Source organism: Phalacrocorax aristotelis, chromosome 2, assembly GCF_949628215.1.
Source record: "Phalacrocorax aristotelis chromosome 2, bGulAri2.1, whole genome shotgun sequence".
NCBI lineage: Eukaryota > Metazoa > Chordata > Aves > Suliformes > Phalacrocoracidae > Phalacrocorax > Phalacrocorax aristotelis.
The window spans coordinates 168,482,368-168,496,954 of record NC_134277.1 but is presented as its reverse complement, the minus strand read 5'-3'; the positions used below and the strand labels follow the sequence as shown (position 1 = coordinate 168,496,954).

At 42.3% G+C, this 14,587-nt stretch overlaps 2 protein-coding genes across 6 annotated transcripts in view; one reads left to right on the top strand and one right to left on the bottom strand.

Annotated features, from left to right (window-relative positions):
- MAPK15 (mitogen-activated protein kinase 15) overlaps positions 1–10,352 on the top strand; it is a 27,743-nt gene extending 17,391 nt beyond the window's left edge. For 2 of the 5 annotated variants that reach the window (XM_075086086.1, XM_075086089.1), the window contains exons 9-13: positions 345–482; positions 728–833; positions 3,435–3,735; positions 4,195–4,346; positions 5,997–7,703. In XM_075086086.1, the coding sequence (XP_074942187.1) occupies positions 345–482; positions 728–833; positions 3,435–3,735; positions 4,195–4,346; positions 5,997–6,203 (904 nt within the window). In that variant the 3' untranslated portion in view covers positions 6,204–7,703. Of the gene's footprint in view, positions 1–344; positions 483–727; positions 834–3,434; positions 3,736–4,194; positions 4,347–5,996; positions 7,704–8,914 lie in introns of those variants that run through there. The other 3 variants (XR_012659345.1, XM_075086088.1, XM_075086087.1) reach the window with 3 other exon arrangements.
- FAM83H (family with sequence similarity 83 member H) overlaps positions 10,319–14,587 on the bottom strand; it is a 28,563-nt gene continuing 24,294 nt past the window's right edge. Inside the window, exon 5 of the mRNA XM_075086084.1 lies at positions 10,319–14,587. Coding sequence (XP_074942185.1) covers positions 11,944–14,587 — 2,644 coding nt within the window. The 3' untranslated portion in view covers positions 10,319–11,943.

Here is a 14,587-nt window from a genome sequence, read left to right as displayed (position 1 = left end):
ATTGTCAAAAGCACAAAAGAAGGACTCGTCCAGAGGACTTGTTATTCCTGTGTCTGATATCTCTCACTCTTTACACTGAAACAGGAGAAAGACTAGACTTGCAAGTAAGGCACTTCATGTAAGTGCTTTGTACTAAGAGGGAGGCATTCAAACCTAATCAAAGGGGTAAAAGACTTTACCATACTCACAGGCCTATACTTTAGAGTGTTCCAGGATTATGACACGCTATTTGTGAATGAACTCTGGAGTCAGGTGTCACCTTGATGTGATTCCCAGAACATAGGAATTCACGCCTTCACTGTGATTTAGTCACTGGGAGTTTATATCGTTGTTTTCTGTTCTAGGCAGCGAGTAACATTTGAGGAGATTTTACCATCCTCTACTCCATTGCCTGCCTTGGATCTTCTGAAGAAACTTCTAGTATTTAACCCTGATAAACGACTTACAGCAGAGGAGGCTCTGCAGCATCCTTATGTGAAAAGGTAAGAGTAATACCAATGTGCAGTTTCCCCTGATGTCTTCTGAGATGTTATAGACGTTATAGACCTATAGGTGCTCTTGGCACAAGTTTTCTTTATAAGTATGATAGAAAAAAAAAAGCTAAATCTTAATTTTTTCTAACACTATTTACACTAGAGGTCTCACTAGATGATTTAACAATGCTTTTTAACATTATATTAATCTGTGTTGTCTTAGTGAGTTACATTATGTGTTATCATCTTCGTAGGTTTCACTGTCCTGCCAGGGAGCCCTCTCTGGATTATGATGTGATTCTTCCTTTAGGTGATGATATCCAGCTGTCTGTGGCAGAATATCGAAACAAATTATACGAGGTACTTTCTCTTATCCTATTTCCCAAAAATCCGAATCCTCCAAGTAACCTGCCGTTCTTGCACAGACTTAATTCATTCTGTCATTTTTGTCTATTTGTGCTCCCCTAGGCTTTCCATACATGCTTAACAGTTCCAGCGTTAAGCTGGAACTTAACAGCGTTTCATATCTGTCATACTGTCATAAATTTTGGCAAGTCTTTAAATCTAGATTCCCACTGGGAGAAGAAAAGTCTGTAAAGCATGATGTCTGAGAAAGACTGTGTTAGAGGAAAATCCATTATGCTGGATCCAACAGTCCAAGAGAGGTGAGGCTGCTGCCACTCCATGTCCCCAGGTCCAGCCAGTAGCAAGGCTGAAGACGAATTCTCAGTGACAAGTGACTGTGTATATACATATATATATATGGCTGGCCATGTGGATCACAAACAGGCACTCGGAGCACTCACACGAACTTAGTGCCAACAGCTTCATCCTGGTCCCTTCTCTGGCCGAGCAAGATGAATTCCACTCGTGAGAATATATATTCATATGTACAAGGTGGATCCCTGCAGCAGCTGGTCACAGACACTCAGTCTGCTCAGTAGCTGGGCCCTGGATCCCAGTCTCCTCAGCTGCTGGCACTTGGATATACAAGCCCCCAAGGCTGCAGCCCTACTCCAGTTGCTGGTACAGACCACGCAGACAAATAGTTGGCCAGGACTTTCCAGGTCCTTTAGCCAACCTCCACCCCCCAGTCTGCAGTGTTCTCTCCCCTAGAGATACACAGGTGGTCTTACAACCAGAGCTGGCCCTTAGAGACCCACACACCCCCTTGCCCTCAGGCGACTTAATCTGTTCACTGACTAGTCTGACTCGATCTTCGCTAGCGGTCACATGCTCACTCACTCACACACCTGCACTCTCTTCAGTTGCTGGCACCATGGACACATGACCCTCTGACGTGTCATCTGGCTCCAATTGTTGGCACTCGCACCTGCATACACACACACACACAGATAGAATAGACAGTCTCTCTTTCAGAAAGGAATTTAATAAGAAGATAGAGCATTGGTCAGGTGCAGGGCATGGCCAGACAAGCTTATTGCTTAGCCAGCTATTTACACAAGGCTGGCTGTTTTTATACCTCTTACCCCCTATTTCCCACACTCATTTCTCCCCAAATCACCTAAACCCTCCTCTTCTCCTGCTTTTTGTTGCCACCCTAAACATCCCGTAATAAGTCCTATTGATCCCAGATGGCTTTCCCCTGCATCCCATAACGTGTCCAGCCCCTAGGCAGCAACCTCCACCCTCCCACCACCCTGTCCGCTGCTGCCCTTAGTCCAAAAGGTGATCCAGAGAAATCCTGATGACTCACTGTGATGAGTTTCATGCCTGGACAATGGGGCCCATGGCTTTTCTGGGACAGCCCTGGCAGGGGCCCAGGCAAGGTGTTGAGAAGCCCTTGATTTGGGTTCTTACCTGCCCTAGTACATCCCTGTTCTCCTCTCAGCCTGTGCAGATGGGCCTTTGTTGGGCTGATGGCTTCTGTGAACGGGACAGGGTGTAGCTTGGCAGAGTATTATTTGGGCTCCCCATCCTTCCATTGTCTTTCTGAGCTCCATTGTGGGTGTGCAGACAAGCTGTTACCACATAACCTTACAGACTGAGTTTTTTTGCTGGCGCGGTCAAGTGCCATTGCATGCTGCACTACATACACAGAACTATCAGATTTCAGAATAATTAATTAACAGAGGATGAAGAGCAAGTGAGGGGTCAGCATAACTGACGTGCTAGTAATACAGGACGGTGATGTTTTAGGAGCCATATCTTGAATGCATTAATGTGTGGAAATAGTAGTACTTGAAAAATCAGGAAATGGTGCAATAATCAAGCAAATAAATAGAAAAAAGGTGATGCAAAATCTTTAGTTGTACAGCAAAAAGAAAAAATAGTACTTTTGATGCCAATGGGTATCTGCAATGAGATCAAAAGGAAAATAAAAAGCTGCACTTTCTTTGTAGAGAGTGGGATCAAGTGTACCCTCAGCAAATTTGCAGATGACGACAAGCTGAGTGGTGCAGTTAACATGCCCGAGGGATGGGATGCCATTCAGAGGGACCTGGACAAGGTCGAGAATTGGGCCCATGTGAATCTCATGAGGTTCAACAAGGCTGAGTGCAAGGTCCTGCATCTGGGTCAGGACAATCCCCAGTATCAATACAGGCTGGGTATCAATATCAATCAATATCAATCCCCAGTATCAATACAGGTTTAGAAAGGAATGGTAAGAAACAACCTACTGTTAGCCTTTTGGGCATACAGATTTTGTCTTTTCCAAGGCTAATGCCCATTTTATTTAGTGGTGTTCTCCCTCAGCATATATTGAAATTGCCTGTTCAGCCAATCCTTTTTCTTAACACCTGAGCCTATTTTTTCTTTCCACTGAGAATATTATTTCTATCTTCTTTCCAACCCTAAATTAATTTTAAAGTTATTCTAGTTACCTATCCTGTACAAATAACTGCAATTTGTTTCACATCTTTCTCTTTGTTTTTATGTTTTGGTCCTCTGCTCTGCTGTGTAGCTGTGTCAAGTCTAATCGGCTTCCCCTTTCTGTAGATGATTGTTGAAAAGAAATTAAATAGCCATCCAAAGGAGCAAGTGCAGAGAGAAGACATTCAACTATGTCAGTCTGAATCCAGGCTGCTTCTTCCAAATTCCAGTTCTGTGGCTTTACCTACCAGCAATGGCCAGAGAGAACCGACACCACCTCTTCTAAAAACTTCGCATGTGCATGCTGGAACTACAACTAGTGTCCAGCCAGAAGTATCGAGCCGGAGTGAAGATTTAGCAAGAACTTTATGTCAGAGATCAAAGATCAATGTGATATACAATCCCATAACACACACTGCTGTTCAAAGTAGGTACTATCCTACAGTGGGGTGTAATCAACCATGACACATTATTATGGGGAAGAAAGAATAAAAGAGATGGAGTGGGGGTAAAAGAAAGAAGGAGAACTTACATGGCAAAAATGAGAGGGTGAAAGTGTGGGAGGAAAATGACATAAGAACAAAATACTGTTGAATGAGTTTCGAACATATGACATTCTCTTTCAAGTTTTCCTGCCTCAATCTTGACTCTGTGTTCCTTTCTGTTTTGTCTTTGCTTCTCTACTGCTGTTATCTTTTCCTATGCCCTTTTGAACTGGTTTGGTTTGCTACCCTGTTCTAATTTTATTCTGAATATTTTTCTTCTGTTTGTGAGATGAAGCGAGGTGGCAGGGACTGACTCAGTTTTTAAGTTCTATCCCTGCCCTAGTCGGTGTGCCCTGTGTCCTCATGATTTTCCTACTATCTCTCATGTTTTTCTTCTGCAGGTAATGCAAATTCTGGTGCTGTGATCAGGAACTGTTCTGCACCACCTTCTCAACAGGCCAGACTTTCCAACAATAGGAAACTGGGGAGACAAATCACATGGGCAAACACAAATGCTCGGCTACCTCCTACAAGTGTACAGAACCTTTATAATGTGAGTAGTGGTCCTACAAAAAAAAAAAACCAAAAACCAAAAAAACCACCACCCTTAACTTTTCATGGACCAAACTTATATAGACACAAAATATCTTAATTTGCAACTTTGTAAAGATATTTAAATGAGAAGCAAGACATATTGCTCTGTGAGTAACTAAATGACTAAATTTTTATCAGCTAAAATTACTTGTGACAAAGATATATACTGCAATTTCAGCTAAAATTACTTATGACAAAGATATACGCTGCATTTTCGTTGCTTGTACGTAGTGTCAGTCAAATGGTACCAGTAACCTAGTTTGATAAAGCAGTTGGGCTTGCATAGGGTATGCTCCCTTTACTAGAGAGCTGAAGAGTGTGCTACCTGAAGAGTTTCTGCTAGCAGGGGAAGTAACTAGACGTAACTTGCATCTAATATGGGGCAGATTCATATAGGAACTTGCATATTGCAGTCTTCAGTGTTGCAATACGTACATTTCAGGTGTTTTGTCTACTAATGAAGTTTATGATCCTGAGCTAATGGTTCTGTTCATAAAGCAGTGTGTTGAGAGGAAGACCATCAATAGTAATCACCAGGAAATGCCAAGGGCACAGCTGTGGCTTAAACCTTACAGCTCCAGCATATGTAATGCTGCTCTTCAGCTAGTCTGGGTTTATAAACACTAACCTTCTCCTGGAGTTTTAAGGTTGACCCCAGTCTGTCAAAAAACCCTATCACCTGTGACTTGAGCAGCAAGAGTATTCTGGTGCCTATAGGTTTACGCAGGAGTTCTGTGAATGACTGTTGAATTTTAAGTACGGGAATTAGGTACTTCAGAGAACATGAAGTTACACAGCCCTTTTGTAAATCTAGGCCTCTGCCTCATTAGCAGTATTTTTTTCACAACGATTAATTGTAATGGATCATATATGTCCGCTAACTGTAATCAAGAAGAAAAGTAAAAATATCTCTGCAAATTCTCTGCCTCTATTTCTTTTTCCCATCTTGAGTGTTTAATGCGACGTATTTTGATATGTGCTGAGATATATGACTTTTTCCACTGCCTTTCTTCTGGAGGACAGGCTAATTTTTGAGTCCATTCTACTTTCAATTTTATCACTTCAGACAAGTGTGGATTTGAACACCATTTCAGATTATTGCATTGTTCAGATTGTCAGCAGCACCAAAAACTCCCTTTGACTTCTTACTAACTTTTCCCCACAGGGGCTGATAAACAGTATCCATATGCAGTTTCCAACTCAGAAAGTCACCAAGCCATTTGATTGGCAGAAGCCAGAAGGATATACTAGGGAATGATGATGATGATGATGATCTGTCTTTTGTATATATATTTAAAGCATTCAGTACTGTTGAAAACAAGATGCTAGCCAAACAGGTCTTTGGACTTCTGCTCCAGTGCAGGATTAGTTTGTCATATCTTGTTCCAGTGACACTAGCTCATTCTTGATACACCCATTCTTACACCCTTCTCCCTCACATCATTCTCACCATCCTACTCTTGATCTTACAAAACAGTCTGTTTTGTTTATTATTCATATTATATTCATGATCTGTCCCACTCAGCTGAAGGAAAATCTGTGTTCCTTATTTGTATTTTAGAAAGCTGATTACAAGTTACTAACTATCTTGGTTTTCTTTCTTGCACAGAATCCAAGAAATACTCAGTTTCATAGCAAAGATGTTCATCCCCTTCTGAAGTCCAGTAAAAAGATGTTCCAGATTACTGCGAATATGGGAGCTGCTGGTGATCCAAAAGCATCAATGGGCAGTTATTCCCAGGCCTATGGAACCATATGTAAATCTGCACTGCAGAGTCTTCCAATATCAAAGTTCTCCCAACAACACGAGCAGTGAATATGGAAGTGTTCTAACCAGGTGAAGTACAGCTCAGCGAATCAGTCCCCTTACTGAGCCAGTAACAGCAAGCGAGAGCAAACTATAACAGGCATTTGACAGTTACCCCAGCTGAAGGGAAATGCTTGATTCATTTTGCATGGAACATTATACTGCTTTCCTCTGGACAGACCAACAAGAAAGAGAATCTAATCCATTTGCCTTTCAGTCTTACCAGACAAGAGCACAGCACTATTTGCTCCCAGACTGTGAGAACAATGAATACAGTCAGTTTATACTCCTTGCTTAAATTATTGCAAAAAAATGAGAGAAAACTGCAGTATTCTGATACTTGCATGTATTTAGACATACTCAGACTATTCAGGGCCTTTAGACATACTGAGACATATTCAGGTCCCATGTGAATCTCATGAGGGAATTCAACAAGGCTGAGTGTAAGGTCCTGCACCTGGGTCGGGGCAATCCCCAGTATCACTACAGGCTGGGCGATGAAGGGATTGAGAGCAGCCCTGTGGAGAAGGACTTGGGGGCACTGGTGGATGAAAATTTGGGTATGCGGCAGGACTGTGGGCTTGCAGCCCAGAAAGCCAAGCGTATCGTGGGCTGCATCAAAAGAAGCGTGGCCAGCAGGTTGAGGGAGGTGATTCTCCCCCTCTACTTGGCTCTCGTAAGACTCCCCCTGGAGTACTGCATCCAGTTCTGGGGTCCCCAGTTAAAGACAGACATGGACCTGTTAGGGCAGGTCCAGAGGAGGGCCAAGAAAATGGTCTGAGGGCTGGAACACCTCTCATGAAAAGCAGCTGAGGGAGTTGGGGTTGTTCAGCCTGGAGAAGAGAAGGCTCCGAGGACACCTTATTGCGGCCTTTGAATTCTTAGAGGGGGCCTGTAAGAAAGGTGGAGGGACACTTTATACCAAGGCCTGTAGTGACAGAACAAGGGGCAGTGGTTCTAAACTGAAAGAGGCTAGGTTTAGAGTGGACATAAAGAAGACTTTTTTTTTCGATGAAGGTGGTGTTACACTGGACCAGGTTGCCCAGAGAAGTTGTGCATGCCCCATCACTGGAAGTGTTCAAGGTCAGGTTGGACAGGACTTTGAGCAACCTGATCTAGCAGATGTCACTGCCCGAGGCAGGGAGGTTGGACTAGATGATCTTTGAAGGTCCCTTCCAACCCATTCTATGATTCTTTAGCAGTTTCAGGTGCACTGCGTAAATGTGGATTTTTTTTTTTTTTGAGCAGAACAGGTACCTAACTCTTCTCTGAAGACCAAGGCTAAACTCTTCACATATAATCTTAAAGCCCTTCATTTTGTCTTCCAATAATATCTATGACTCATCTGAGGTAAATGAACATAATCAATGGTGGCTTATTTTCTTTAAAATCAAGTAGAAATGCCTTTTAATTATAGGTGGGTTCCACTACAATATTTAATAGCTTACCTGCCATGTAATGTTGTAAAATTGTAGATATTGTGATAATAAATACTTTATATTGCACTACAGAAAATCTTTCTCTTTCAATCAATGCTTGCTGTGTGTGAAAGGGAAAAATACAAGGGTATCTTTTTTGATGAATAATATGGTAATTTTTTTTTTCTTTCAGAAAGCAATGTTCCAAGAGATACTGTTGCTGAACCATCATTAAGTTGTTATCAGGCAACAGTGGGACGATAGTAAACTTTAAAAATATATTCCTGTTTTAATGCTGATTTTTGATCCATTCTCCTCATTAACTTGAAGTTCTTATAAGAAGTGTCTGTCCCTGAAATTTTACTTCTCCTATGATAAATGATTGTTATTGCAGAACATTGGACTACAGTTAGAGAGGGGATTCAGGCTCTAAATTCCAACATGTGAGTACCACTGCCATTGACAGCATATCCATTTTAACTTTTAGTACCTAAACACCAAAGACTAGTTAAGTAAAAAAATAGTTCGTTCACTTCTGGTACCAGGCGTGGTCACAGAATCACAGAATGGTAGGGGTTGGAAGGGACCTCTGGTGATCATCTTATCCAACCCCTCTGCTTGAGCAGGCACACCCACAGCTGGGGCCACAGGAACACATGCAGGCGGGTTTTGAACGCCTCCAGGGAAGGATACTGCACAACCTCCCTGGGCAGCCTGTTCCACTGCTCTGTCACCCTCACAGGAAAGAAGTTTTTCCTCATATTGAGGTGGAACTACCTGTGTTCCAACTTGTGCCCATTGCCCCTTGTCCTGTCATTGGGCACCACTGGAAAGAGTCTAGTCCCATCGTCCTGACACACACCCTTTAGATATTTGTAGGTATTGATGAGATCCCCGCTCAGTCTTATCTTTTCCAGGCTAAACAGACCCAAATCTCTCAGCCTTTCCTCACAAGGGAGATGCTCCAGTCTCCTGATCATCTTGGCAGCTCTCCACTGGACTTGCTGGAGCAGTTCCCTGTCTTCCTTAAACTGAGGTGCTCAAAACTGGACACGGTACTCCAAGTGTGGTCTCACTAGGGCCGAGCAGAGGGGGAGGATAACCTCTCTCGATCTGCTGGCCACGCTCCTTTAAATGCACCCCAGGACACTGTTGGCCTTCTTGGCCCCAAGGGCACGGTGGCTGGCTCAGGGTCACCTCGCTGCCCACCAGCACTGCCGGGTCCTTCTCAACAGAGCCGCTTTCCAGCAGGTCAGCCCCCAGCCTGTTCTGGTCCATGGGCTTGTTCCTCCCCACGTGCAGGACCTTGCACTTGCTTTTGTTGAATTTCTTGACGTTCCCCTGGGCCCAGCTCTCCAGCCTGTCCAGGTCTCGCTGGGTGGCAGCACAGCCTTCTGGTGTATCAGCCGCTCGTCCCAGTTTAATACTTGGTCACTTGAATCTGGTAATTCTAGGGAGCTGGGAATGCAGCTCATGGGGAAGTCCTGTTTTTTCCTGGTATATTAACAAAATAGGCATTTCCTGGCTATCTCAGGTACAGGTAGATATAGGATATGGCAATGACAGGGTGAACATGTTGTGTAGGCACTGCTCTGTGCAGTGTGTCGGCTCTTGCGAGTCTAAGATGCCAGTTCTCATGCACAGAAAAGGGTGTCTACTGCTTATTTCAGGGTTCTGACTTCCACTGAAAGCTTAGCACCTACCAATTTGATGATACAACACAGTATCTAACATCCTCTGTGAACCTAATCTCAGATTGAGGGGTGATGGGCTCTAACACTAACTTTTTATTCTTAAAATAGCTTTTGTTATTACCAAGTGAATTAGTTATTTTGCAATATTTGTATACACCTACAACATCTGGTAATCTACATATCACTACAAGAGATGAGTCATTCTGGTTTGGTCAGGAACATAGTGTTACACTGAACACACCATGCTAAGCAAGACAAAAATCCTAACAATCTAACCAAATACAGCAAAATTCTAAAATGTAAATGTAATCTGTGACTGTAGAACTATTTCTAACTCGTCTCTTACAGAACAATGCTGGAGCAGGTAGGTTTGGGAAAGGCTGGAGAGGTGTGGAATGATGTGAGTAAGAATTACACAAAACAGAGTAGCATATATATAGTAGGATATATAGAGCCTATCCTCCTCTCTAGAGTAAAATAATCTCTATCATCTGTATCATCTGTCAGAGAACAACTGTACTGATCATTACAGTTCATTTTGGGACTCACCAATAATTGGATCTGATTCACTACTAAGAGCAGACAAAATAAGTATACATACAGCATTCATTTATGAATTTATATGTATGCAACAGATTTTGGGTAGTATCTGAAATGGTATACATCTATACAGTATGGAGGAAGCGTAAGAAATCCGCTTCAGCTTTTTTTCTAATTTTGGGTGCTTCTTCCCTCCTTTGGTTTTTCCCTTTATCCTGTCTTAACTTTATTTCTAGGATTACCTCCTCACGTTAAAGTGATAATTTCTCTTGATTCTTGCAGATTTTTACCACCATCTGTATTAATATGGAAATCAGCTTAATATTTTTTCAGATCAGACAATCTGTCTTTCCACACATTCATTTCCCAAGGTTTTCAACAAATGGTAAAAGAATCATTAATTTTTACAGATATGTAAATTATATAAAGCCTGCTACCATGAGAGCTGGTATCCTTAAAAAAAAGCTACCATTCTAAAGACCTTACTAAATTTACCTTTGGGAACCAATGCAGCTGCTTGCTTCCATCTGTCAACGATGTACCTGACCTTCTTTGCAGCTAGTGTCACCAGTGGGTAATCATGAAACCCAGGTTAATGGGAATGGGAAATTCAGAAGCCTAGGTCTATGTAAGAGCGTCCTTCCCTGTCATCTTTTTAGGCTACGGCACAAAGATCGGGGTGGGGGGGAAACACACCACAATCTGGGAATCTTGCTGGATGCCAGACAGAAAAAGTCCAAGCTGAGGGGGGGAAAAAAAAATCAAGCAGCTGAGTAACTACACATCATACAGTGTCTTCTTGATAGCTTCTGTTTCTACCTTCTGTTCTGCAAGACACAACAACACAACAGGAGGAACCTACAGGCCATTCTGGACTGTTTTAAAGCTGCATGGTTAAGCTTGGTACCAAACTACTACAAGAAAGTTATATGAGAATTAGGAAAAATTTCTTTACTGAAAGAATGAACAGGCATTGGAGCAGGCTGCCCAGAGAAGTGGTGGAGTCACCATCCCTGGAGGTATTCAAAAAAAGTGTAGATGTGGCACTTTAGGGCATGGTTTAGGAGGCATGATAGTGTTGGGTTGACGGTTGGACTGGATGATCCTAGAGGTCTTTTCCAACCTTAATAGTAATTCTGTGATAAAACACTTCTGAGCTTGAAAATTCCAGCAGCCTTATTCCATCCATTGTTATGAGGCTCTTCTTCCCTTGTCTTCATGTGGAAAGATATGCTAACAAATGAACATCCCCTCCTCCCCACTGTCACTTAATGAATTGGAGTTACATTGTCAAGGAAGTTACTGTTTGGCCAAGACAGCATTTTAGATGCTTAAACTCCCAACTCAGGTGAAAATGAGTCCTAAAAACAGGTCATTCTCCATTACTAGCATGTCAATTTCCTTTTTTATGGCCTTTCAGCCCACACCCTAAAGCAATACTTCCATTATACATAAGGAAACAAACCATTAACAAAACAGAACTGATAGGCTTAGAAAACAGGAAATATGAAAGCTGAGCATGTACCGCTAGACAAGACCATAACCATAGATAAGGGCAAGAAGTTGTTTACAATATTTTTTCTCCTGTAAACCTTCAAAAAGGTGCCGCCCATATTTGATTCATTATTGGATACAAAGAAAAGATAACTGTACCTGAGAAGCAAATGATTTTTTAAACACTTTTTCCAGTTAATGAGCATGCATGTGCATGCATGTACATCTGTGTGTATTTTTCTTTCCTAGACTGAACTCAAGTATTGACTTTTCTATTTTATATTTTTTCCTTCTGAAAGTAGAATTGTTTTGTCTGCTGAAAATGTTCTCTGAGCATAATATAAGGAGACTCTGACTTTATTTCTTTGTTTTAAGCATCTTGGCAATTTAATAGTTTTATTTGAAACATACTGTGATAAGGTTACCTGATACCACGTGACTTTATTGGGCATATTGTACCCTAGGAGTCTAATGCTGAACACACTTCCACTCACTAACCATGAAGAGTATTGCCTATGGTGCTTATAGCCATCATAAGCAAGTTACTTCCTCATCCCCCTTTGACAGTCAGTGATTATATGGAATTAAATAGTATTTCTATGATCATTTTTTGGTCTTGAAGGTCCCCAGGATTTTGGGCATGAATTTTCCCATCTTCTTGTCTTTGGCATCTGTGTCATATTCCTCTTCACTTTGACTTGTATTTTCATCCTTTTTGCAGAAGACCTCAAATCTACTGTAGACTCGCTTCTCCTTCCGCATATTCTCCATTTTTTTCAGAAGGGTATCTCTATCCTCTGATGGTTGCCGCTGAAGATTCCGTTTCTGGCTCCCAAAACTCTCTGACCTGTGGATGTTACAGCTTTTCTCCTTCTCACCTTTCCGTTCCAGGCTTGTAGTTGACTTAGAAAGATCGGGATTACTAGCGGACGGTAGTTGCTTGGCCAGTTCAGCTCTATTCTTCTGACTGTTTGCAGAGATCTGTTCCAAAATCACCTTGGTATCATCACGGAGGTTGCTGCTGTACAGGATGTTAGCTGTGGATGAAGGAAATCTCCCCTGTGTTGGCTGACTGCTTTTGGGAGGAAGTGGTGTTGCAAATTTATGAGTTTTTTCTTCCTCCATCATTTCCTGACAGTCCCCTATGGAAGATCGTTTGAGACCCGCAGCCTGCTTGTCGGATTTTCCACTCTCAGAAGTGGGTTCCTCCTCCAGTTTCTTTTCACCTTTTGGATTCAAAAGCTGCTTCAGCCGTAGTGACCCTTTTCTTAAAAATTCCATTGGATTTTGTTCTGGTTTTGAACAGTCTTCCTCAGATTTATTGAGAGAGCTGTCAGATCCTTGACTTCTAGGTAAGTTTTCAAGACCTGATGTGGTACATGTCCTAATCTGTGGTTTCTTCAGTTCTGTATTGACTAATTTTTGAGTGTCTTCTTTGAATGTCACTCTTTCCTTCTTCTCTGGAAGAGTCAACTTCTGAGTGTCTCCTACAAATATAAGACTCTCCTTCTCTGGAAGAGCAGGTTTATTCTCTGCAGGGTAAAACCGAGATGATAATTTGTCCACCTTTGTAATATGTGCTAGGGGATCTTTACTCAATGTATCAACAAGCTGGGGATTTGATGAGGCCATCCCAAATGGCCTGTCAGCCTCTCCATGCATTTTGTAAGTACTGCAGGAGTCTTTGGAGTCTAGTACCCTACTCTCCAGAATCTTATATTGCACGGATTTAGTACATTTCTTCTCTGTGTTCTGTGATTCTTCCTGTAGATAACTGGAAACAGCTTTGGTATGAGTGACTGTAGCTCGCTCTGTGTCTTTGCCCACGGCTTTGTACTTCTCTAAAAGTTCTGCCACTTTAGATGAGGCAGCTGTCTTTATAGTTTCATTGTCTTTCGTCAGCTCACTGGACATTTGTTCTTTTTGGATCATCTGAACCTTTTCTATTGTGGTGTTAGGCTGATCTAATTTGGCAGCACTGAAAATCAGAGAGGACCTGAGTCTTGAGCTCCTCTGGATCAAAGGATTTATTCTGGACCTAAAGGCATCTTGTTTCATTACAGGGGTTTCTTCACCTACTCTATCAAGATCTGCAAATTCTTTGGCACTTTCAATTCCCAGAGTCTTGCTATTAAACGACATAGGGGATTTGAATGCTGGAATGAGGTCAGTGGAGTGCTTTGTGAGAGTATCCCCAAGTACATCATTATATGCCTCTGATTCCATAGGCATTGGAAGACCTTCTTCTGGTTCAGACTGGTATGCACTGAGGTATGAAGAAATCCTCCAGTTACGTAAACCTGTTCGATTTTCCTGTGTGTTCTTGCCTTCATCTTGGTCCTCATCTTTGTCTTGTAAGAACAGGCGTTGTTCCACGCTTTGTTTCTGTGTAGGAGAAGTCTGGCAAATAAATTTCTGTCCTATATTCTGCCTTCTTAACATCATTCCCATTGGGCCGTTGCCTGCAGGATTCAGCTGATCAGAGCCATGTCTCACTTCCCTGGAAGAATTTGAAGGTACATAATCCAGCCTTAAGGGGAAACCCTCCTGTGGAAAATTGGATTCAAGTTCAGGGTATCTGGGTCCCTCTCCGTAATCTTCCAGTTCATTGAATCCTGGCCTACCACCTCGGATTCTCTCAAAGAGTCCCTGAGTTCTGCCAGAAAGATGGGGATGTTCAAACTGGTACTGGTAGAACTGATCCTTCTGAAAATGACTAGATTGGATTTTAAATTCATCCATATTATTCATGAACATCTGCCTGGCATACTGTTTAGAAGAAGCAAAATTTTCAAATGTTCCTTCTGCAAAACTGTGTCTCTTAAAAGCATCCAACTCCAACTGCTTCGAACGGAGAAAACCCCTGACAGGATCCATCTGAGAATTCTCCATTTCTATCTTTTTGTACATTCGCATGGCTGACCCCTCCACAGTATGGCGCAACATATCATCCCGCCTGAAATTTGACAAGAAATATCTGTCTGGATCAACTCTGTCCATAAAGGAGGGAAAAAGATTCTCATCCCTCTGGAACATCAGGGGTGGTTTTTTAGGAAAGAAAGGCATATTGTTGCCAAAGGGAGTCATGGCAAATGTGTTCTCTGCCTTTGCCAAGACATTGGCTGGAGGAACAAGAGGTTCTGACTGTGCGAACAAAATTCGGAATTCTTCGTCAAAGCTGGCCACCAGCTCCCCCTGGAAGATGTGTGCAATGCTTCTGTGAATCTTCTCAAAAGACCACATAAAA